General features: G+C 32.0%; 1 protein-coding gene across 1 annotated transcript; it reads right to left on the reverse strand.

Annotated features, from left to right (window-relative positions):
• Positions 1 to 1,428: 1,428 nt before the first annotated feature.
• Positions 1,429 to 26,059, reverse strand: LOC134711137 (uncharacterized). The gene is made up of 17 exons (XM_063571580.1): positions 25,739 to 26,059; positions 22,144 to 22,283; positions 20,316 to 20,446; positions 18,678 to 18,750; positions 13,562 to 13,630; positions 12,782 to 12,855; positions 11,863 to 11,956; positions 11,480 to 11,647; positions 9,973 to 10,050; positions 9,507 to 9,601; positions 7,681 to 7,869; positions 6,871 to 6,931; positions 6,564 to 6,671; positions 5,661 to 5,725; positions 3,554 to 3,625; positions 3,059 to 3,228; positions 1,429 to 1,802 (listed from the first exon to the last, which is right to left on the reverse strand). The coding sequence occupies exons 1-17, from the start codon at positions 25,821 to 25,823 to the stop codon at positions 1,606 to 1,608; spliced, it is 1,869 nt and encodes a 622-aa protein (XP_063427650.1). The 5' UTR covers positions 25,824 to 26,059; the 3' UTR covers positions 1,429 to 1,605.
• Positions 26,060 to 27,691: the final 1,632 nt, after the last annotated feature.

The following is a 27,691-nucleotide window of genomic DNA, read 5'->3' on the forward strand; positions in this document are numbered from 1 at the left end:
GACCAACGTAAAACAATTCAAACGAGAAAACTAACGGCTTGATTTGTATTCAAAATAATGATCGAAAAACAAATATAATATACAGGAACAAACGACAACCCCTGAATTATAGGCTCCTGACTTGACGAAGTTCAACTTATAAGAGGCGCCAACCCCCTTCTACAGAGTGGACACGACATGGTTCTTATATATCCCTAAAAAAAGTACATATATCTGAGAGTAATTGCAGTTGCTGACATCTATATATTTCAGAGCTAATAACATCTAGTTAAACATGTCATTCATCTAAGACTAAAATATCAATCAGTATTTTTCCAACTTCCAATGAATTTAGTGTAAAAACGCCATTAACAGTCAGAGAAAAATATACCCTTGTGCAATGCCATGATACAGGTATAGAAAGACTGTGGAGCCATAAGTGTGCATAATATGTATAGAACAATGAATTTATTTTTATTTTAGTCAAAGCTAATAGGTTGCTTATTGAAAATATTTATGTTTGAAAGAGAAAACTCACAAAAATACTGAAAATCCAAAACGAAAAGTGCAATCAAACGGCAAAATCAAATGATAAAACACATCAAACAAATAGACAACAACTGTCATATTCCTGACTTGGTACAGGCATTTTCAAATGTAGAAAATGGTGGATTAAACGTGGTTTATTGCGCTTAACCTCTCACTTGGGATTTTGTCTGATGCTTGGTCCGTTTCTGTGTGTGTTACATTTTAGTGTTATGTCGTTGTTCTCCTCTTATATTTAATGCGTTTCCATCGGTTTTAGTTTGTTACCCCGATTTTGTTTTTTGTCCATGGATTTATGAGTTTTGAACAGCGGTATACTATACTGTTGCCTTTATTTTTAAGACAGTCGCATCAAATTCAATTATATTGACAATGATGTGTGAACAAAATGTCACAAATAGGGGTACGAAACAACACGAACCCTATCAAAAACTGGGGGTGAGTTCAGAAGGGTAAGCAGATCCATGGCCACATTTAGCATCTGCCGTGTTGCTTATGTTATTACAAAGTCGGTTAATAATCTAATTCGGTAGGTCACATTCGTGAAAAGGGAACAGGATTGTAGTTATCTCTATAATTTGCCTCCAATGATTGATATTCCGATTGGAAGTTTATACATACGCTCTTTTTGCAGTTCAAGAACTGGGAACATTTCGATCAGCAAATATTTACGGTAACATGACAATTTGTTAAAATAGAGTTAACTTTAAAAACACAATTTGATATTTTTTTCAACCATCAAAAGATTGGCCTCCTATTTTCCAAATTAATTCTTCGGTTCATTATATATACCCGCCATACTTTTTTTTATTTTGACGCTGTAACACCAATTAAGCAACTCACCTATATATGACAATCAGGGAGGTACTCACAAGCGCGCACTGCATTTTCAGTTTCAAAACAAAATTCTTATTATCTTATTGGCATATTTGTATTTTTAGAGGTTGCGCGTTTGTCAGAAAGCCATCAATCTTTTTTAGTAATGTTGAAGTGTTTGTTAATGCGGACGGTAAACTTTGCAATGAATTTCATTTAAATAATGAAACCGTGCGTATAATTTTCTATGAAGCATTCCTGCATTTATGATAAAAAGAAAATTATTATGGTGTTAGCATATAGTGCGAAATAACCATATGTGATTGTCCATATTCCATTTGAAGCATTGGCATTAACAATATCCTTAATCCACTCTCCAACAATGTCATCTAAAATTTTTAATGATACGGGTCCTTTCCTCAATATAACGTCATGGAAGTCTTCTAAACGGAAATTAGGACCTGAAATAAAATAAAATTGAAAGGTTCATGGTGTAAAAGTTTGCCTAAATGTTTGTATGAACATGTTTTCCTTCGATATTGGTTACTGCTCATAATGTTAGATTCCATTGACCGTAAACGTTTGACTGTACGCTACCAGTTCTTCATATCCTCGTTATTATAGATACTTAGTGATTGTCATGTTGAAGACAAGCAACTCATATTATTGGAAAGTGTTGTATGTAGATTACTTGTAGAAAGTTTTTTCATCAATGAGACACAAACTCAAAGACACATACAATTAATAAAAAAAAAACTAAAAAATATCTTTTTACTTTTGATTGAAATAAGAGTGAAACAAACGAAAGACATTTCCTATTTAGCACCACTATTTCGCCTTAGTTCCGAAGTTGTAGGTACGAGTCTATTTAAGAGAACTGATGGTCGTCACAAAGAGGTCAATCATTTACAAATTATCTGTTTCTCTTTACATTGTTGGAGATTTTCGTCGTCTGCAACATCATCCGGGCGGTTTTTTCGGAATAAAAATAACCAAAGTAAAAGAAAGACAATCGTGAGGTTAACTGATAAATACAACAATAGTTTACCGCTGTTCAAAAGTCAAAACTCGATTAAGAGAAAACAAATCCGTGTTACAAATAAGAATGAGGGAAACAGACCAACAATTATAAGAGGAAAACAACGGAACAACAGACACTGAATTACAATAAAAACAAACGCCAAAATACATAGAAACGGACTTCCATATTCCTGACTAAGTACATGACATATTAAGGGAAAATTGTGGTTTGAACCTCCGTTTTATGGCTAGCCAAACCTCCAGCTTAAAAGGCAATGTTAAAAAATTTCCGTTAAAATAACACTACGTGAGAGGAATACAGTAAAAATCTACGCAAGAACAATCCACACAGAGAAACATATAAATAAATAATAAAATGGTACATTAATGTTGTAGCATGTATACATCAGAATAACAACTAGCATCTTCAATTAACGACGGCATAGGACTTCACATAAAGTGACGTATTTGTGTGACGTATATATGATCTTGAAATTCATACAATTAAATGGAACGCAATCGAAAGACAATTACGTTCACAATACTAGTTGAAATATTGACTTTTACGACATTGAAAGGCTATCTTGAATTAATGCTGTGACGAGGCCTTTATTATTTGGACTATCACAATACTTTATTTATGCGGTGGTGCTAGTTTATTAGGTATATCATTTTGCTTTCTAAGATATATCATTACCAAGAATATTCTTTGCACGTCTTCTTAACTGCTTTATTTTCATCTCTCCGACCTTATATGCGCATGCCCTTCCTGGCCAAGTTATTATCATATCGACTTCATTTTCGATCTGTTGTTGGTCACTTCCTGTATAGTTCCGAATGTACTCGATTCCTTGCTCCCTTGACCAACTAAAAGAATAAACTTATGTAACTACTTTGCAAATTGTAATTGTAAGTTTATTGAAGATAAATAAAGGCAGCAGTAGTATACCGCTGTTCAAAACTCATTTGCCAATTTATCACTTGCCAATTTGTCACTATATAGTCTATCTTAAATACTTTTTCATATTACATACACACAGGATACATTGTTTCATTCATACACCGACTTGCCTTTTTTATGCAGCTTGTGTTTGTTAATGACATTACTTTTACTGAATAGTAACCTATGATGTAACAAATATAGCATGACACTTCAAGACATTTATTAAGCATACTTAAATCATACATTTACCCAAATGCGTGTATTCCTGTGTCCACCACTAATCTACAAGCTCTCAGTATTTCAGAAATCAATCTACCAAGCCTGCACATATAAATATCATAAATGCGTTGGACATGAAAATAAAACGGACTCTGCAGAGACAAGTGCACTTATTCTCAAAACTAAAAATGAAATCTAAATAATACTCATTCGTGATGAACATAAAAAAAACAAAGTATAAGATGAAGAATTGAAATGGGGAATGTGTGAAAGAGACAACCCGACCAAAGAGCATTAAAAGCATCCATTAAAACGTTTAATCCCGCTGCAAATGTTTGCACCTGTCCTAAGTCAGGAATCTGATGTACAGTAGTTGTCGTTTGTTTATGTAATATATACGTGTTTCTCGTTTTGTTTATATAGATTAGATCGTTGGTTTTCCCGTTTGAATGGTTTTACACTAGTAATTTTGGGGCCCTTTATAGCTTGTTGTTCGGTGTGAGCCAAGGCTCTGTGTTGAAGGCCGTACTTTAACCTATATTGGTTTACTTTTTAAATTGTTACTTGGATGGAGAGTTGTCTCATTGGCACTCACACCACATCTTCTTATATCTAGTCCACCAATGGATCTTCAACAGAGCGAACAAACCTTGCATACCCGTAGTCATTCGTAGTAACACAATCGTTGGTGCGACAATTTCACACAAATTAATATGTTTTGAGTGTCTTTACTGTTTATATTTCGTCCTAGTTCCCGCTCCTTGTTTTCTTGTTCTCGCGTGTCTGTAGTTGCCTTCATCCTTATTTTTATACGAGTTTTTACTGTGCATTTTGGTTTACTTTCATAATTGTTGGTTGTAATATGCTGCTTCTTGTTTTTTTTTCTTTAATTTTATGTTACATGTAATATAACGAATAGATTTATTAGCGCTAAAATAAATATGAGATAAATAGTCAAGCTGTGTTTTGGGTTGTTTAAGGGAATATGAACGTACCACGCACATATTAGAAAATACTTATTTTTCCGAGGCACATCATTTTACCCCTTTAGTCTTTGTTCCTTTCACGAATTGTTATGGATATGCTTTCTAGACGTATTCATAATCCGTTTTTCGTATACTGGATTTTTTTTAAAAGCAGATTTTTCGCTACATTTGGATATTTCGATTTGTTCAATGCAACTTTGAATTCATTGGTAAGATTGTTCCGCCATTTGCAGAATATCTGTTATAATTCACAACAAGAAATCGGCCATAATTTGGGAAAATAAAAAATTCCAATCGATTAGGAATCTAAAAATTGTCATAGATTGGAAATGGCATAAACAAATTACCATAGATTATGAATATGCAATCTGGAACCCACCGTTAATTTGAGTCCGACATACATGTATATATTTCAGTTTCACACCTGAATCGTCATTCAAATGTGAACGACGAAAGAGATGTTTTCGTTTCGTATTGTTAATTTTCCCTTTTTTGGACAGTAAGTTCTTATGATACCTGAATGTTGTGTGTATATATTACCAATCTCGTTTGCTTTTTCGTGTCTGTGGTGATGTTTGTGAAATTTCAATGATCGTTATCGAAGTATAATTGGTAAATAAAAGTCAACAAATTACTAAAAACCTTTACTTAATTCTTTCATAGATACAAACACTTACCTTAGAAGTTTGACTGTATCTGTAGAAACTTATAACTTACCATAGCTTTCTAATTTTACGTAGATGTTGTTTAGTAACATACCTTTCAGGAAATCTAAAGGATCCTTTGGATGAACTTATTTAAAAGGTTGTGAATTGGAAACTGAGGTAACAATTATATAAATTGACTTTATAAGTAGAACCATTAATTTCGATATCAAATTGACTAAATCATAACTAAATACGAGAGTCTATACGGATAAACACTAATGATCATACATCCTGACGGTACTAATAAGTGCTGTAAATTCTGTAATAATGTATTTACACAAATATTTATTTCAATTTTCATTCCTGATGTTATAAAATTACTTGACTGCAGTTAGCTGAATCTATGTGAATTTCTCATTTGATACTCATGGACATTACACAGTGAATTAAGATCTATCCTACGTGTTCAATAGATTAGTTTGACAGGCTATCAGTATAACTTACTCATCGTATACTGTTGAATATAATCCCATTTCTGATCCTAAATATTCAGCATATAATGCCCATCCCTGAAAATTTCAAAATAATTAAGCAAAAGAAATGCTTTTTATGCAAATATATGTGTAGGAATCTTTCCTCTATTGTCACTATTTACTTTACTGTTTTAAAATTGCTTACATGAAAATGTATTTTATACAAATACTGACTCCAGAACAAAACACCATTAAACGTTGTCGTGGGTTTACCATATATATGATACTTGTAGTATTCTCGTTCTCATCATTACCTTATGCCTTCGCGAATGCATTTTTGAATTGAAAAAAGAACTTATTGTCAAATAATGGAAGAATTGAAAAATAATTAGCCTAAAAAAGAAGTAATAAAGCAGATAAAGACTACTCATAAAAAGAAAAAGATTCGCAAAGAAGTGTTGCTAAAGATATTCAAGAAGTTGACGAGATATCAAGATGCAATGTTAAATAATACTATATAACAAGGTGTAACAGGAACTACCAAAATAATCATAAAGCAAAACAGATTACATTAATCGAATCCTCCGAACAAACAATGCAATCAAACAAAGAAAATCAACAACTAATAGCACATACGTCAATGATGAACTAAATTACCAAAATACATGATCAAAAAGGCGACATATAAGTAGTTCATTTAAAATTGTTGATTTTGAAGGCTGTTTATTTATCTGCAAGATGTCTTCATTATTATGTCGACAGTTGACCGCACTGTTTCTCTTATATATAATAGCATGTTTAAGGATTTCGCACTTAACCCATGGTTGAAATCGGAAGGGTAAAACGTACCTGTACCATTATTTGCATTCATCTTGTATCTCCTGACACGATAAAACGCAGTAATAGGCACTACATATATAATATAACTACATACCTCGATATATGCTGTATAAGTTGGATAGCTAAATGGTACTGTGTGAAGTCCAGTGTGGAATATATTCTGACGATAGCGGGGAAGGTTTCTGCTAAATGCATATGAATTCTGAAAAGTACATATCAATTAGGTGTCAATAATTTTGGAAAATGTTGGTATGGCTGTACATAAGGAGCATTAAAAAATATAAAAAAATACATTTTGTTGTTTTCCTATATATAATATACTTTTGAGTATGATCATAAAAATAGACGACTTCTAGTATAAACTCCTGCTTTGTATTATTTTTGTTGAAATATACATTTACCTGGAAATGATGACCTGGATTGGCCTCATGTAATACCAATGGAATCGTCAGTAAAGATGATCTGAAATGAGGTTCATTTCATTATATTACTATTATAGTCGGATTTATAAAATTAAATTGTAAATAGTTTGCTTTTTCTTTTTTTTTTGTAAGAAAACCTATGAAACACTTAGAATTTATAGCGACAGATTTCACTAACGAAGAAAAAAATACAGCTCCTGATAAATATAAAATTTTGCAACTATTTATTTGTTTGAGGGGAAGGGAATTTATAAAACATCGCAAACAAAGACAACAATAAATATCATGTACAAATTAAAATCGTTTCGTAAACCTGCTTCCAGTTAATGTATTAAGTTTATTGCATTAAATGTTGAGATTATAACAGTGCATTTAAAATCCCCATATAAAGAATCGACAGAAGTACAATGGACAATATATCAGAGTAGGACGTATTGCTAACTTATCAACAAGTAAGGTCTTTTAGCTTGCAATCTTTTTTAAGAAATGGCAGATGAAGGCGATTGGTTGGAGATTCACTACACAATGCCCCAACTCTATCAAAATACAATAACGTCAATAAATGTTATAACGAAAATAAAACATGATATAATTGATAGCGTCTTTAAAGAAAAAATGACAATATGAAAATGTGTTCGACCAGGAGACGCGCTAATGAATATATTGGACAAAATAAACGAAAAGGAAATTTCTAAAGGGATGTACGAAAACAAGTTATATCATAGTTAGGGTATTTAGTTTCCACAAATTCTTAAGTTGTTGGATGACTTCTTGGTTTTGGATGCATACCTGTTTATAGAAGGATTAACATTTATATAGAAAACGTTACTTCTGTATGACCCTAAGGACAAATCTTTTCCATCAACAATTGGATGTAATCTGAAAGAAAAGACCAGATACCGTTTAAAATCATAAAATTGTAAACGTATCTGCACTACATTTTTTACAGTAATTTGTTTTCCATTCAAGATGATCATGCTTATATTAGTATTTTGTTCAGTGATTATTTTAAATCTTGGCCGTTTTTTACGATGACAAATCTACGTACGTAGATGTCATATACAATCTACATGGACTTATATATCATGTATACAAATTACTACATAATGGCTGTCTCATAATGGTCCACACAATAAGCTTGCCCCTATTTGAAACATGTTATCTGCTTACCTTTATAATTCATAATGAAACACAATTTTATTGACGTAAAGCGCGTCTGGCGCTAATACTAAATTTCAATCCTGGTATCTATGATAAGTTTATTTACAACCACTGGGTAGATGTCACTGCTGCTGGAGATTTAAATCCCCGATGGTGTTTCCAGCCCAGTAGTCAGCACTTCTGTGTTGACAGGAATAATCATTGAAATGGTCATAATCATAAATTAACGGTTGACAAAACTTTAAATTATTGAAATACTAATGCTTTTCTACCTCAGGAATAGATAACCTTAGATGTATTTGGCAAAACGTTTAGGAATGTTTGGTTCTTAATGCTCCTCAACTTCGTACGTTATTATGCCTTTAAACATATTTTGTTTCGAGCGTCACTGATGAGTCTTTTATAGACGGAACGCGCGTCTGGTGCAAGTACTAAATTCAATCCTGTTATCTATGATTAGTTTATTTTTCAACCACTGAGTCGATTCCACTGCTGATAGAGTCTTAATTTCCCGAAGATATCACCTACGGGGCGCCGAATGGGACTCTTGTGGTTTTGTACTCGAAATACAATTTTGTACGGACAAAAGTGACTTTTGTCCAACAAAAATGAGTTCAGTTTAACAAAATTAGTAGCATACTACAAATTAAAAATTTTGTCATACAAAATTATCTTTCAGTGGACAAAAGTCACTTTTGTCATGAAAAAATTCAGTTTTGTTACACAGACTTGACTTTTGTTACCTAATTTGAAAATTGGGCGACAAAAGTCAATTTTGTATGCAAATTAGCTTAGTTTGGATTCTGTGAACGAATTTGCATACAAAATCGACCTTTGTTACACAAAATTGACTTTTGTGAGACAAAATTGACTTTTGTGAGACAAAATTGACTTTTGTGAGACAATTTTGATTCATAAAATTGAATCTTGTCTTCCAAAATCGACTTTTGTGTTTAAATTTCTATATAAGGTAACAAAAGTCAATTTTGTATGCAAATAAGTTTATATTTGCATACCTTTTCGTGACAAAAGTCAATTTGGTCAAAAAGGTATCCAAATATACATGACAAAAATGAATTTTGTCTACAAAAATGAATTTTGTCATCACAAAATTGAAGTTCTCATAAAACAAGTCTGTATCACATAGTGTTGTGAGAAAAAAATGATTTTGTAATGACAGAATTGAATTTTGTACAAAACCACAAGGCGCCCCGTATCACCAGCCCAGTAGTCAGCACTTCTGTGTTGACAATAATTAACTAATTTACATGGTCATAATTATAAATTAACTGTTTACAAAACTTGGAATTATTGAAATACTAAGGCTTTTTTACCTCAGGAATAGATAACCTAAGATGTATTTGGCAAAACTTTAAGAATTTGTAGTTCTCAATGCTCTTCAATTTCGTACGTTATATGGCCTTTTAACATTTTTGGATTCTACTTTTACTTACGCAACTTTGGGTTTCTGTAACTTGTAGAAAACAGTATCTAGTAGTGTGTCGTTCACAGTTTCTAAAACGTCACGTACCATCAAAAATTGTTGATCCTAGTTAGCAAAAGGAAAATTATTATTGAAACCGAGTAAAAAAGAGTTATAATACCCCAAATTTCATTACTAAATTGCAAAGAGCAAATGTCAAAAAGAAGCAGATATATTTGCTGCTGAGTTGTAAGCATGTTCTACTGTTTTAGCTATGCCTGCATTTTGAAAAATGACATAAAATGTTTGACGGTTTATTTGACCTCTATCCATAATGGAAATAGCTCCAGTCAAAATTAGCAATTATCATTATATAATGTTCTGCAATTCTTAAAACACATGATTCCTACGCACAAAATATATGTACATATAACTCTGCTTGTATCATATTACGAGATAACTTAATAATTATAATCGAAACATTGTTGTATACTCACTGGCGTGATAGTTGTATGATATTGGACATGTTTGACAAATGTTGTTAAATCTGTGTTAAAATTCAACTGATTTTTTATCTGTAAAAAAACATTATGTTATACTGAGTATAAGTTTCATTTGTTTGAAGAGTGTTTCTAGATTTAACTCCATCAGTTGAAACCTTAGTTCGATATTAAACTATAATATTTGAAGTTCGATAACTTGAGTTATTCCATATTGATGAAATTTGTTTTTTTTTCCAATATTAAAAGGACAATGAATAAAACAGCATATTTACTTGCTGAAAAGGTTTATTCATCGCAAAACGTCGTGAGCTTTGAGATGCTTTCGTATTTTTTTCTGATTGGAACACAGTAATGACTGCTGTATCCATAATTTGACTATTTTATTTATTATTTCTGTTTTGTTTACGCATGGTTGTTAATATAACGGAATTTAGTGAAACTACCGTACAAGCGAGAGGTTTAGCGCTATAAAACCAAGTTCAATCCACCATTTTCTTCATTTGAAAATGCCTGTACCAAGTCAGGAATATGACAGCATTTGTCTATTCATTTGATGTGTTTTGTTATTTGATTTTGGTGGTTAGGGACTTTCCTATTGAATTTCCCTCGGAGTTCAGTTTTTTTGTGATTTTACTGTTTTTACCTATTTAACTATGGTACAATCATTTAATATATAATTGGTTTATGTAAATAATTGTTAAAACATACTTTTGTAATAAGAAACATGATGTTCAGTGGTTTGTTGATAGAGTTCATACGTATTTCTCGCTTCTCGTTTTTTTGTATATAGATTAAACCGTTGGTTTTCCTGTTTGAATGGTTTTACACTAGTACTTTTGGGGCCCTTTTAAGCTTGCTGTTCTGTGTGAGCCAAGACTCCGTGTTGAAGGCCGTACTATAACTATAATGGCTTGATTTATAACGTATCAATAAACGAAATAAAAGTATGAATGAAAACAACATACAGAAAGCACTGGAGTACAGAATCTTGACCAACAACAACAAACGACAAGCACTTGAGTGCAGAATCCTTAGAGACAGAATGTAAAAGTTTTGACATTTCTAAAGCGCTCAGCTCTCCCCTCACCTTTGACAATAGTGTAAATAAGCTGATCATAGATGTGTACAAATCACTATATGCACCCACAGTTAAAATCTTTTAATTCAGCAGACTGCTTCTATGCACAAAATCGACTAACAAAAATACACAAATAAACAACCGATACTTGTAATTGAGGTTAGCTAAGAAATGTGAGACCTTAGACGTGTGCGATTTCAAATAAAAGTGAATAGTATCGACAGGAGGTATATCCAAAAAATCTCGTCACTGTACATTAATACAGATTTAGTTATATTTTAGTTGATTGTTTTTGTAACAATAGAAATTAAAAATCAAAATCTAGCAGGCAGTACATAAACAGTAACAAGACACTTAATTAACAAGTATACGTGTATAGACTTTGTCAGAATTTGTCGTTAATCTAAAATGGAATATATTGACCTTATTAATCTGTTTTGCTATTCTTTCTACTTCGTCTAAACCTTTCACGTGAGCTTCATCTGGAGACATATCTGATGTAGTATGGAATTTCAGACAAGCTTTGTAATATCCTATTCCATTTCTCATGGAGTGAAGACCGGGTGCGTTTCGGGTAGCTGGAATGTATTCCTGGAATTATTATTGATTTGTTTCAATGTTCATATAATATATCAATCAGTAATTTTATATTTTCACTACAGAAATGAAATACACAATATGTTCACACTGAAAGATTAGAGGCAACAGTACGTCTGTCTATAAATCAAAACAGAGCATGTTCAGACAAACTCCTCAACAATAGTATTCAACAAAACACCACAGGAACTTTTTGTTCAAATACTTACGTTAATAAGGAAAGAGCCAAGCTCGACAAATGCTTCATGAGCCATCTGAACTTGTCTTAAAATTCCTTTATCTTGAAAGGATCTTTGGGAAATGCTGAAGCAATAAAAAAGCAGTAGTTTATAAATATTATTATTCAAGCTGAGGAATTTAAAGAGTGATATTACATAGAATTCATTATTTCATGTTCGACTTGAAAGTAAAATATCATATCGAATCTAACGCAATTGAGAGGTTTCAGGTGTTTATTTATTTCAAAGTTATGTAATGCATTCATATGATAAAGACATTATATTTCAATCAGTTTAATTGAGGGATGGAGCTGGCATGTCAGTAACTGCTTATAGTCCTTTCTTAAATATGTATCATTGTCATTTTGGTTAGTTTCTCTTGATACCTATTCAGACATCGGACTCGGACTTCTTTTAACTGAATTTTACTGTTCGTATAGTTATGTGTTTGCTTTCTAAATTGACTAGAGGTATAGGGGAGGGTTAAAGTATTAAAAAAAAGTTAAACCCCGCAGCATATTAGCGCCTGTCCAAAGTCAGGCGCCTCTTGTCTTTGTTAGTCTTGTATCATTTTATTTTGGTTTCTTTTATATATTTCGGAGTTCAGTGTGACATCCATTATCACTGAGCTAGTATACATTTTTACTTAGGGGCAACTGAAGCACGCCTCTGAATGCGGGATGTAACGCTATATTGAAAAACCATTCATGGCTTATTGCTATTATTTACAATTTGGTCGGGTTGCTGTCTCTTGACACATTCCCCATTTCAATTTTCAATTTTATTTAACATTATTTCAACATAATAATTCGAAAGTTCATATACATTTGATTGTTTGGTACGTACAAATAATATAATGCATGTGAAAGACATCTAAATAGGAATCGATCTTTTATAAACTACAACACACCTACTATTATTCCGTGACAGAAATGGAGATAGATGTAGGTTCCTGTCATTCTGTAATCTTCCTATCACATTCACCTACAATAACACGTGTGTCAGTAAGTTTGGGAGTATGGAAGTGAGTTCGAGAGTTATTGTGTAGGTATGTATTGGCATGTACAGTGATGTGTGCAAAGCTTTATAATCGACCGATGTATAGATTTCTATTTTCTAACTAGTTTGAGCTTCATTGGTTTCGCGTTTTATCATATTATTACTCACAAACTAGAACATCTGAGAAAATCAGTATATATCAGTTATCTTATTGTTTAGATCATACGTTTATGTCAGTAGACGGTATATTCTTCACAGAAAACATACAATTGATATGTTTTGGGTCAGTATTCAATGTTAACTCTATATGATTAATGGTAGATAATATTACATGCATACATATTACGATGTATATTAAACAGTAAAAGATAGACACTATTAGTCAAATTCACAACGTACTAACTAAAACAACAAAATCTGATGTATTTTTTATGATACTGCTATGGTAGTTTCATATTCCAATGACGCCTTCTTTTAATTTATACATGTCACCCTACCTTACTTATCGTATATATACTGACCCCAACCGATACATGTATGTGCCTATAATTGCAAATGTTGCTTGCTCAGCGGAGAAAGAACTAATTGACATAATTTGGTTTGGCAAGAGCAAGCGACGAACACAGTGTTATAAGGGAAAATGAAATTGGCAAGCTTAAAATGTAAAGCTACTTTTTTACTAATTACTCACCATTGATGACAAATGGTTTGTTCTTTTTAATCGTATTGCCTTCCTCATCAATGATACCTGTTCATAAATCTGGAATAATCATTTAAATGAAGCATTTAGGCATGAAGTCTTTATTCTTGTTTGGAACGTTGAGTCATTTCTGTTTTCTCTTATTTTTGAGATAAGACGTGGCACGGTACTTGTCTATCCCATATTCATGTATTTGGTTTTTATGTTATATTTGTTATTCTCGTGGTGTATTGTCTGTTGCTTGGTCCGTTTCTGTGTGCTGTTGCGTTTCGGTGTTGTGTCGTTGTTCTCCTCTTATATTTAATGCGTTTCCCTCGGTTTTGGTTTGTTGCCCCGATTTTGTTTTTTGTCCATGGATTTATGAGTTTTGAACAGCGGTATACTACTGTTGCCTTTATTTATTGGACCAATTTTTTCTCATTGTGATTTAAAAAATGTTTCCAGGTTTGCTATGAGTGACTTGTGTTTCCATCAGTTTAAGTAAATTAACATAATACATATTATACAGGTAGAATTTCGAAGAGACGCAAACGGATCACTGGGGTAAAGCTGATGACCGTAACTGCATTCACGGTCATCCCAAGATGTCGGATGAAAAATTAGGTCAGTTTCTGTATTGTCTGTCAAAGTGTTTCTATATCATTTTCTTTACAAATCATACATTGAAACGATGTAAATTTATAAAAGAATCACTCGGAAATCACTTATTACTTCCGAGAAATGTGCATGAAACGGAAAATTCGATTTGAAAAATCATTAAGATGACCGTAAATCATAATCAAAATATTTTCAAGATGACCGTAACATAAAACAAGGATGACCGTGATTGGTAAAAAGATGACCGTAACTTGTAAAGGATGACCGTAATTTGTAAAGACTGACTGTAATTTATATAGGAAGACCGTAACTTTTATAGGATGACCATCAATTCTAAGAAATATCCGTATTGTATTCAAAGCTTTTTTATTGAGTTTGTCGATCTCAATAGGGGCTCGGTTAGCGGATATAAATATGTTTCATAAATTTCATTTTTTAAACTATAATATAATTGGCCGTATTTTGGATTTATGACAATGATAGTAAATTGCATATTTCTCGTAAACAATGAAATATTTATTGGTAACGACGTTCAAATTTTAACACAAATTGACAGCGATACGACGAAAATTTGAAGAAACATGAATGTGTCCCTAGTACACGGATGTCTCATCTACACTATCATTTTTTATGTTTATAGTGGACTGTGAAACTGGGATAAAAATGTAATTTGGCATTAGAATTATAAAACTCATACCATAGGGAAAATGTGTACTTAGTTTCAAATTTAAATAACTTGAAACTGGACAAACGGACAAACAAACAGACGAACGCACGGACGTACTCACAGACCATAAAAACATAATGCCAACAAATGCAGCATTAAAAACATTAATAATACATACGAATATTTGGTAATCGAGCCCATGTGTATGGTTCCAGAGGAAGCAGATTACAATCTTAAGGTTTATGTACCCTTCTGTAGCCATTTTTGTACGAATTTTTCAAACTTCAATTGTATCAAAACTACAGATATAATGAATAATAGAGATAGGTCATTTAGTACATATTCCAAGGGGAAACTTGATGCAATGCATTATTTTTTACTGTTTCATTGCATTTGATAGAAAAAGAGGACTTTGTGGCAAATAAATCAAGATTTTTATAGAAAATCCACAGCCTTTAATACAGAGAGTTTTGTTATAAAATTTGAAACATAAATTACTCACTTGATTTTCTATGATGTGCTAGTGTTTATTTTTTACAAAAAGTTCTAAGCAACCTGTAAATTCCAAAACACCTTGTGCTGAGTCACTAAAGTGGAGCGCACCCTAAAAGGTGTACTTGATGTTTGCCATATTTATATTTGTTTTGACCAATAACTACATTTATAAACTTGTTTTAAGGAAATCAATGCTAGCACTGCATGCAATAATCCTATATCTATCAGTCATCAAATTGCCAAATATGAGAGTACAAGGATAAAGGCTGTGGATTTTCTGTAAAAATCTTGATTTATTTGCCACAAAGTCCTCTTTTTCTAATAAATGCAATGGAACAGTAAAAAATAATGCTTTGCATCAAGTTTCCCCTTGGAATATGTACAAAATGGCATATCTCTATTATTCATTATATCGGTAGTTTTGATACAATTGAAGTTTGAAAAGTTCGTACAAAAATGGCTACAGAAGGGTACATAAACCTTAATTTGTCTTGATATATGCAGGCGGAACACTTTTGAAATAGAACAAAAGAATCGAAGCTCTTTGTTTATCGAGAAAGCGATAAATTGTGACTGTAATGTTTGATACAGTAACAAAATTTTAAAATAGTTAATAGAAACAAATAAAACGACAATTTTCTTCTCAATTCTCGACGACATGGGTATCTATAAGTTGGATGTAGAAAATGCATAACCTCAGATTTTTTATTTTTTTTTACCACGTACGGAGAACATATCAATCTTTTAGTTCAGAAATTTTCGTGTCTGCCCTTCTATTATGTGAATCAAGAAAACATTCCCCAAAATAGGTAACGATTGTATCGAAAAGAGAAAATCGAGTGCACCTTTTTATGTTAGGGCATGTTTGGGGTGTATATTTTGTCTTTAAAACGTACAAAGCAAGAGTATTTGATATAACATCTCGCTTCAGATTCTTTCATTTTTATATATCAAAGCTACAGGTTTACTTTATAACGTAAAATAATGACAGTACGAAAAGATGAAATATATGAGTCAAGTGAACTACCTATCTAATGAATCACAAAAACAGAGTAGGTGTGTTCGAATAGCTATTTTTTTTCTAAAAGTACTTGACGACAGTCTTTTAATTTGGATGATAAAAATGGATATCTTCGGAAAAAAAATGATTTTCTTGTGTGTGATAACTAGGGTTTATAATCTTCAACCACTGAAAATGTTAAGTCTGCCCTTCCACGAAATATTTAATTAGAATTTTTTTAAATGCTTAAGAATTTTCGAAAATTTAACCTGACATCCGAACAGACAATATTTTCAAAGTTGAATCAATGAAGACAAGATCATTAACTGATGGTCATTAGCTAGTAGATACATTTGTCTTTAAAAATATAACTGACATATAACGATCGATCGTGATGGTGCTATGTGGATAAATTTATCAGTTTTCAAGAGCAAAATTGGCAGCGCGTCATCCCTACAAGGGCTTCCATTTCTACGATTGTGAGCATGACCTAGCGTCATGGAGGGATAATTTTGAATATCAATTATATGGTCATTTTTATAAATTTCTGTTTACAAAACTTATAAATTTTCGAAAAACTAAGGATTTTCTTACCCCAGGAGTAGATTACCTTAGCCGTATTTGGCACAACTTTTTGGAATTTTGGGTCCTCAATGCTCTTCAACTTTGAATTTATTCGGCTTTTTAACTATTTTGATATGAGCGTCACTGATGAGTCTTATGTAGACGAAACGCGCGTCTGGCGTATAAAATTGTAATCCTAGTACTTTTGATAACTATTTATACCACTGGGTCGATACCACTGCTGGTGGACGTTTCGTCCCCGAGGGTATCACCAGCCCAGTAGTCAGCACTTCGGTGTTGGCATGAATATCAATTATATGGTCATTTTTATAAATTTCTGTTTAAAAAAACTTATAAATTTTCGAAAAACTAAGGATTTTCTTACCCCAGGAGTAGATTACCTTAGCCGTATTTGGCACAACTTTTTGGAATTTTGGGTCCTCACTGCTCTTCAACTTTGAATTTATTTGGCTTTTTAACTATTTTGATATGAGCGTCACTGATGAGTTTTATGTAGACGAAACGCGCGTCTGGCGTATAAAATTGTAATCCTGGTACTTTTGATAACTATTTGAAGAAGTAGAATCCTGACTGTATGAATAACATTTCTGAATATATACAAATTGACAACGTTCCGCCTTGTAATACGCTATTCGTACAAGACTATTTTAAGGATCTACTTTGCTGGAGCTCACCTTCACTAGTTTAGTCGTATGATATTTTCAAAATATTTTTGTATTTTCATTTGCACGACAAAATGGAAGACGATATAATATCAATGGGTGTACATGCATTGGCATTTTTAAAAATTTGTATTTTAATGTCCTTACAAGGAATCCCAGAAATAAAAAAAATCTTTTGTCGAGCAGTTGGAGGCTGTGCACCGCATTGTTTTCATTATACTTGTGAGGTGTCATTTTATCGCGCTATTGTAGCATATTTTCCCTACCTGTTCATTTGCATGTCTTTTTGCAAATTAATATAAAACTTAAACCCTCTACTGTAAAAAAAAGAAAAAAAAGATACATATGCTAATCTTTGCATTTGAAGCACGTCTTATTTTCTTCTACCTATAGGATAATACTCTCATATTAATATGTTTACAAAAGGGTAGTGATATAAATACGGATATTTCTTGATATTGAGGGTCATCTTTAAAAAGTTTCAGTCATCATTTACAAATTACGGTCATCTTAAAAGCAATTACGGTCACCCTTGTTATGAATCGTTGGTTCTGTTACGGTCATCTCGATTGTGATTTACGGTCATCTCGATTGTGATTTACGGTCATCTTAATGATTTTTCAAATCGAATTTCCCGTTTCATGCACATTTCTAGGAAGTAAATAGTGATTTCACAGTGATTCTTTTATAAATTTACATCGTTTCAATGTATGATTTGTAAAGAAAATGATATAGAAACACTTTGACAGACAATAGAGAAACTGACCTAATTTTTCATCCGACATCTTGGGATGACCGTGAATGCAGTTACGGTCATCAGCTTTACCCCAGTGAACGGATAAGTAGTTCGCTTAAGTTTTGATACAATAATAGTCCACCGTCGACTCATTGTTCGAAATTGTTGGTATAAAGTGTTTGATAACTAGTATGTGCAACAATTAAAACGACTTTTGAAAAGTTGGAATACCACAGTAGTATAACAAATAAACTGAAAGTTTTAGTTTTAACCTACGGTTAAAAGCTCTCCGAGCTGATGTTGGTATTGTTATATCGTTAATGTGAACGGAATAAAATTGGAACTTCCGTATTTGTATTGCCTACCTGTACGGGTAAATGTTCCAAGTCTGTAGAATATATACCTTCTAGATTATTGAATGGATTCAGGGCACCATACCTTAAAAGATTTTAAAGTAAAACATGACTGAATAAACCAGTCATTCACGATAAATGTTGATTTGTTTTTGTTAAGTTTTTGTTACAACGGCATTTGGTCTTTGTTATTTTGGTACGAATCAATCTCGGACTACTAACTACTACTTAGTAGTGTAGAATTATAATTTGCGTATAGTTCCAGAGCTCCAATTATATTTGTTTGTTTAGGATGCTAGTTATACAGTGTCAAGTGGTGTTTTTTCATTTGTCTTTTTAAATTTATTAACCTTTTCTGTTAGTCTATTTTTGATAATATCTTTTTGAATTGTCTCTGTATTTATTCATCCCGTCATTTTTTTGTTTTCTTGTTTCTCATTTCTGTTTATGTGCGTCGTCTATATGCCATTTTTTCTTTGTTGACATATATCTTTGTTTTACTGGGATCAAGGCTATAATACAATGTTCACTTTTGTTCCCCTATTTTTAACATTTTTACCTATCATATAGATATAAGAATATGTGGTATGGGTGCCAATCAGACAACTATCCATGCACGTAATAATTTGTAAATGTAAACCTTTAAAGGTTTAAGTGAGATCTTCAACACAAATCCCTGGCTCACAGCGAACAGCAATCTTTTAAAAAGACCCCAAAATGACAAGTGTAAAACCATTCAAACAGAAAAAACAACGGTTTAATCTGTATTAAAACGACAAACGAGAAACACTTATGAACCACATCATAAAACGGCAACCACTGGTCATGTCTATTTTTTTTCTAATCTCACATTGTTGTCAATATAACGTGTTTTTTTGCGACTGTCATACAATTAAACGGTTTTACCAGATATAAAACCAGGTTTTCTCGTTTGAATTGTTTTACATTTTCATTTCGGGGCCTTGTGTAGCTGACTATGTGGAATGGGCTTTGCTCATTGTTTAAGGTCGTACAGTGACCTATAGTTGTAAATTTCTGTGTCATTTGGTCTCTTGTGGAGAGTTGTCTCATTGGCAACATACCACATTTTCTTTTTCACAATTAATCCACCATTTTTTAAATATCTTTACCAAGTCAGGAACAGGACAGTTATTTTGCATTCGTTTGATGTGTTTGAGCTTTTTGTTTTGCCTTTTGATAAGGGACTCATTTTCATTGGAGTTCGCTATTTTTGTTGTTAATGCAAAGTTCGAAAAAGTTTGATTAACCTTAACTGACGTTTAACGTAAAAGTGATGTGGTGTGTAAGTATTCCCTGTGTATTGTTCACTTGATAGCCATATCCATCATTTTTTTCTTAGAATTTGCTTGACAGAAAACTGGCCATTATGATATTATAGTTCGTTCCTGTGTATATTGCATGTTAGTGTTTCTGTTGTTTCGTTGTATTCCTCTTATATTTGATGTGTTTCCCTCAGCTTTATTTTGTAAGTCGGATTTGTTTTCTCTCAATCGATTTATGAATTTCGAATAGCGGTTTACTCATGTTGCCTTTAATTGAATAGAAAAAGATTTTACTTATCAAGAACATATAATATGTATTATCTTAACAAGGTAAGTGGTGAAAATCCACATATAATTGTATACTCACATTACCCATCTATGACCTCTGACAAATGTTTTCACATAGTCCCGTAAGATTCGAACATTTATTTTATCTTCTGAGGCCAACGATTCTAGGCTTAATTTGTTTATTTCTGATAGAAGTTCTTTATTCAAATTCTGAAAGTAAATAATAAATATTTACTAATGTTATGTATTATATTCTATAATTAAGACTCTTGGCAGGTGAACGGTTTGTTTTAAATTGGTAAAATATCATGAATTTTAATTACCAATAATTATTCTATGATGTAATTCTATGATTGATCTACCGGTTAAGTAGAATCTGACTAGCCTGACGAAAATTCTCCTCGAAAGCCATCTTCTACAAATCGTGTGATGCATATTATCAGGAAGAGCGAACTTAAGAATGGCGAGACATTAATAGAATCCGGTTTTATGACAAGGCATTTATCAAACTGAGGAAAATATATTAACCGTAACTGCATTATAACTTCTCGTTTGTCAGTCTGTCACATGACATGACATGTTTTCATGACGAATAATCCATAAGAAAAGTGAATGATTGGAAATTGTGTCAATAATTCGTTATGTTAACGGTACAAGGGTTCGAGAAATGGTAGGTACATCACTACATGTACTATACCAAATATTTAATTTTAAAATTAAAGTTCACTTTATGAAATGAGGAGAAGACCCGTGATGACCAATGAGGGGATAACCCACAAGTGTTTAAATGATGTGGATTTTAGAAAGGCGTTCAATAATTTACAAACCCTATACCGTTAAGTCATCTATAAAAGAGGGACGACAGATACCAGAGGGACAGTCACACTCATAAATCAAAACAAAACTGACAACGCCTGGCTAAATATGAAAAAGACAAACAGACAAACAATAAAACACATGACACAATATAGAAAACTAAAGAATAAGCAACAAGAACACCAACAAAAACTAGGGGTGATCTCAGGTGCTCCGGAAGGGTAGGCAGGTCCTGTTCCACATGTGGCACCCGTCGTGTTGCTTATGTTATAACAAATCCGGTGAATAGTCTAATTCGGTATGTCACCTTATAAAAGTCATCGCAAGACCAAATTTTAAACGGTTCAAACGAAAAAAACAACGGCCAGACATGTGACAAGACAACTAACGAAAAAGAAATGTGATATACAGCAATCAAAGACAACCTTAGAACTACACACTCCTGACTTTATGGCTAAAAAGTTAATGCTTATTTAAATTGCTTGCACACAACAGCTTTAAGAGTTTAACCATCCAAATGTTAATCTCGACATGTATTTATTCCTCAAACAAAAAACTGTGCAATAAATCATGGCCGGTTACATACGTTGTGTTTCCACTTAACGCTGTTAATAAAAACTGTTTCATGTGTACCATCAAACTGGTAGTCTTTGAATCGAAGAAAATCAAATACAGTTTTAAATAATTTTAAGCGGTAATAGATATCCTATGTCGAAAAGGACCGCACCATAACTAAAGGGTGGGATGAAGACAAATAAAGAAATGATTTACTTTTTTGGATTTTCTCGCTGAGTTGAAGACCCATTGTTAGCCTTGGGCTTTTTGGTCGGGTTGTTGTATCCTTGACACATTCCACATTATTTCAATCTAAGCTTACTTTTTGTAACTACGATCATTCCTTTATTATTTTTTAACGGTATATATATATCTCTTTTTGTGTTGACCCAGTCAGAGTAAACCCCTTGTTTTCTTTATGATTTCATATCGGTTCTCCGTACAAATATTGACACAATGATACTGAAATAAAGAGGTTCTGCTATACCTTACTGGCTAACAGTTTCTAATGTATAATTAATGTTGTGTGTACTTACCTTTCTCCGTTTGTATGTCTGTAACGTAAATGACTGACGGAGATGAAATTGGTCCTCATTGACATAGGCGCCTGGATACTCTTCTTTTAAATGATTATAAAGTTGATCTTCTAAGTTTCTTATTCTTTTAACAGCAGATTCTGAAAATGTATAACCATAACACTTTTAACATGTTTAATTTTTCATTTCGAATAACAATTGTAAAGAAAACCAAAATGACGTTTTTACTATAAAAAGTATAACAGTTTAAACTATTTTGATTGACAATAAATGGTAACAATCATGATATTTACGTATTTTTATAGGTTGAAAATGTGAAGAATAACGCATTATGAATTAAGAATATTTTCGAAATGTTTCAATAAAACATACAAAAGACAGAAAGATGTTCTACAACAGACTTATATGTGTACTGTAAATTCAGAAATTATATAGAAATGTAATTTTTTTGGCGATTTTGTCATTTTAAACTTAAGGTGTAATACCTACATTGGTTTCCCCCTATTAATCTTTCTTAAATTTGCACTTTTCAAAAAATTGTGCTGAATTTATCTTTGCGTCAAATAAAGAAATACTTGGCATGAGTACAGTTTTATCCTGTCCAGTACTATAAAAAAAAATCACATAATATTTCATTGCATATAAGAAAATAACCATCATTGGAAGTTAACCAATCAATTTTCTCCCCTTATTTTATCTGTGTACAAGGTTTAGTCACCATTACAAAATATTTTATAGAAATCCCAAATAAAAAATAATGGTGTTTAAAAATACCCAAGACAAATGTTTATGACACAGAAATGTTTTAATGCAATAAAATGTAGGATAAATTACCTACAACTTTCAATTCAAGGGAATATTTGTTTCTACCTTCTTTCGTATATACAACCGGATGTGACGTACCAATTTGGTGGCATTACACCTTGAATACGATTTTAAATTTTACGATTTTGAGAAAAAAATATTGTTCAAAAAAAGGGGACGAAAGATACCAAAGGGACAGTCAAACTCATAAATCTAAAACAAACTGACAACGCCGCTGAATTTCCAGTATTATAATATGTTTCATTCTTAAGCGACTAGAGAGTCTTTTAACATTGAAAATTTTACTTTAAAAATGCTTCCAAATAGATTACATCAAAACGAGCTGTTTTATGGACAAACTAGCGTAAGATATACAAATAGGTAATAGATTCAAAAATTCTAGTGAGCAAAACTTACATGTGTAGTATAGTATTCCAGTAGTTTTTGTTAAGATTTGGATCACTTTCAAATATCGAGCAGGATCGCATTACCTTTCCGGAGCACCTAAGATCACTGCAAGTTTTTGTGGGGTTCGTCTATCTCAGTACTATTGTGTTTTGTGTACTATTGTTTTTCTGTTTTTCTGTTGGTCTTTTTTTTAGCAATGGCGTTTTCAGTATGTTTTCGATTCATAAGTTTAAATGTGGCTGTTATCCCTCTTTTCCAAATATTGTAAAAAGAAGACGATAGTTCGGATCTTTCTTTATTTTTTGTTCTAAAGCAACAAAAAACCCATCTCTTGACCTACGGTGATTTAGAGATTGAAATGTTGTTTAAAATCTTGTTTGTTGTTGAAGTGTGTGAGTTAATATCTAGATATCATTTATTGTGTTGTTTGGTTGCTGTCGTATTGACGTTATATGTCATTGTGATGTTTGGTTGCTGTCGAATTGACGGTATATGCATCTCAAATTAAGGGTGTTGTCCTTCATTCTATCTTAAATACTTTAAATTCATTATAGATTGTGCTTATGCCTTAACATTTGATATACTTAATATATGCATCTGTTTTAAATTATTCTTAAATTCGTTTATTAAGAGCGATTTTATCTGATAAGTTTTCCAGGTGAAAAATGAATATGCATGTAGTTTTTTGCCGGTGTAGCTAAGTGAACGTTTACATCACTTAATCGAAACTAATAAAAACAAATAGTTTTAATCAAATTGCAATTACCAACAGTTTTCTTTTTATATTATGTAACATATTTATCAAAACTTAATAAGAATAAAAACAATCTGGTGAATGATAATTTGTTTTCCATCTGCAAATATATCTGAAGAATTGTCAGCCGTGGCAATTCAAAAAATAGTTTTTTTCAAATGCGTTAACTTAACCGTTTTTTTTAAGAAGGGCTATTATTTTTTTGGTCAAAATATGTGTGACGTCCATTTTCGTGTACTATTTATATAGATTAGACCGTTGGTTTTCCCGTTTGAATGGTTTTACACTAGTAATTTTGGGGCCCTTTATAGCTTGTTGTTCGGTGTGAACCAAGGCTCCGTGTTGAAGGCCGTACTTTAACCTATAATGGTTTAATTTTTAAATTGTTATTTGGATGGAGAGTTGTCTCATTGGCACTCACACCACATCTTCCTATATCTATAAATACACATTTGTGTTTAGGGGCCAGCTGAAGTTGTGTTGAAGACCAGTTGGTGGCTGTGTTCTGCTTTTTTGTCGGTTTGCTGTCTCTTTGACACATTCCAAAAATTACATTCTCAATTCTTTTTTATTTTTATTCTACATAGGCAAAATTTGCTCACATGAAACATTTCACATGAGATTCACTTCAATCGAGCGTATACATGAAACTCACGTGAAAGTTTTCATGTGAAATGAGATTCATATGAATCTGATGTAAAAAATGTCACATGAATTTCACGTGAAATTTACAACAACAAATTGATATTTTCATGATTTTAATTAAATTAGAAAATTTAGATGTTATTTGAATACTCTTTTTTAAAATTCATGTGAATTTCACATGAACAAAATTTACGTGGTTTTCATGTGAAATTCACATGAGTTTCACATGAGATTTATATGAAACTCACAAAAACTGATTTTACGTGAGTTTCACGTATAAGCTCGTTTGAGGGGAAATTCATGTGAATTTCACGTGAGATTCCTATGAATTTATATTCACGTGTATTCTGTTTTTAGTTAATAAATGTCAAAATAGAAAATAAACATTACTTAGTAGACCTGTTTGAGAAAAATACCTACAAATGTATGATTCATTCAGTATGAAATGTGTATTTTAAAATGATTTGAAACAGTAGTTTTCTTGAACAGTTTTTTTATATACATGTAACGAAAAAGTACTTAATATGACCTTTAGAAAAATGTGTGAATAGCTAAAGATTTCGGGGTCACATTTTGTATAACTTAATTATAATTTCATAGTTTAGTATTTATTTTCAGATATGAAAGTGCCAGTACAATTGCTCGAGAATACAGTGTGTGTACTTTGAGCTTAATGTTCGATAATATATATGTGTTATGTTAATATTAATTAATAACAGATGGTATAGAAATAATAAGAAATCTACTTTAGTTTTGTTGATGAGATCCGACAATATAATGACAGGTGTAGCAGAAAAGACAGAAACTTGATTTAACTCGGTTCCTATTTTGTTGATGTCTTCAAATATTAAATAAACATTTCCCTAGAATAAGTGTAATCGTTTTGGTTTTGGACGTACAATTTTTGTTTTAATTTTACCCCAGCTAATGCTGATGCTCTAATGCTATTGAATATAAAAACTATTAGAAATAAGAATTACTTACCATGTTTGGAAGCAAAAATTCTAGGGAAAACATTAAATACTCCAACAAAAAATAAACTTCCTGTCAATAACATAAAAAGAGTCATACCGATCTATCACAAAATGATAACTATAAAACTAACTTCATCATGTTTAAGTAAGCTTCATCACTTTCATGCTAATAACCCCCTTCCGTAAACGTTAGGAATTCATTCATTGGGAATAACTAGTTATTTCACTGCTTAACTATTCGTGCAGAAATAATTCATCATTTTAAAGATGCTGTCGTAATCTAGAGAACAATGACTTTATGAGAAAGGCGCATGTTATTATTTATTATAATTCTGCATCTGTTTTGCGTTTATGTGCAGTAATGTACGTTCTATGCATATTGTTTTGTATTCTTCCTAAATTGTTTTGGCAAATATTACAAGCAGTCTAATTGTTCAATTAATTGACAAGAAAATCAATGTCAGTCTGTGTGAATAGAGAAAATGTCACTTTAAATAGAATGCAACTGTTCTCTCGAACAACTTTGCCTAATACATCAAACCATTTTTTTTCTTATCTAAATGTGAAAAGATACAATAGAGCAATCATGCCTCATAATTCGAGGAAAGACTTTCCAAACCTTAGTTAATAGAAAAGATGGACAAACGACAACTACTGTGCGAGAAAAAAAAATACAAAACGCATAGATAAGTTCACAAAACACCAAGCAGAAAACACAATCATGAAGGTCAGAAGTTTAAAGTTCATTCCCGCATATGTAATTATTGTAAAAATGTAAGGGCTCGTTCAAGTTGCTGCTTAAAAAATAAAAAGGTCTAAAATTTCAAAGTTTCTTCCATGAAAATATCTTTTTCTCTATCGTTTGCCTGAATATTCTTTCTGATTTTGTGGTTTGTACGTGGACAACTGCATGTATCAATGAATGTGTTAACATCGTTTCTTGATTGAAGTAAATTTGGTTAATCTATCATACGTTAAAAGCGCATGTGTCCGGTCAATTTAATTCAAGTGCACCAAAGACTAAAGCGCAAATGTTCTTCCGTGTTACAGGTAAAAAAGCGCAAACATCCTGCATTTAATTGAACTACAGACATTACTAAATTATCTGTACGTTTGACTAAGTGCAGTTACTATCATAACAAATGTCTCTAATTAAACACTGCCAGAAAATCTATGAAAACACTAGTGTCAATTATTTTTGGCAACTACAAGATATCTGTTAACGTCTATGAAAAGTAATTTTTATTGATATATGCAGTTTATACACTACTATTCCATTTAATATGGATCTTTTCTGTACCATTATGACAAATCTTTTTTTCATGAAAAAAACTTCAGTACTGGACAATAAAAATAAAAATGACCATTTCACCTCAAACAAAATATAGAGACTTTGATGCTATAGAAGTTTTTACAGTTGTATTTAAATTTCTCCGCAATAACTTATTTCCCAAAAAAATTCCGGCAAAATTTTGTGTAACAATTCATAGAATATCCGACACATTATGCATGAGCCTGTAACAAGTCAGCAACATGTAATTCAATACTTTTCGTTTGTTGCTGTATATCATATTTGTTTTTCGTTCATTGTTTTGTACATTTATCAGTCCGTTAGATCTCTTTTTTAGTTATTTTACATTTTTCATTTCTGGCCTATCTGCGGGTAGATATCTCAGTTATGAATTGAAAACGATTATAAAATCTGGACGATTTAATGTCGAATTGTCAAACTCGTTATAACAATTATCATAAACGTGTCGTAGCTAGCACAGGTTTTTTGCTTAAATTGGTCAGGTTGAATAAGGTTGACATTAAAATCGTGTTAATAATAGGCAAATGATGTGCCATGGCGGTCGAGTATCATAAAACTTTCTGGTCAGGCCGGGTATATTGAAATAACGGATGATTCAAAAACACATGATCCAATAATTCGTTGTCTTGTTGTCAAAGAAATATACAAGTA

Source organism: Mytilus trossulus, chromosome 3 (assembly GCF_036588685.1).
Source record: "Mytilus trossulus isolate FHL-02 chromosome 3, PNRI_Mtr1.1.1.hap1, whole genome shotgun sequence".
Lineage (NCBI taxonomy): Eukaryota > Metazoa > Mollusca > Bivalvia > Mytilida > Mytilidae > Mytilus > Mytilus trossulus.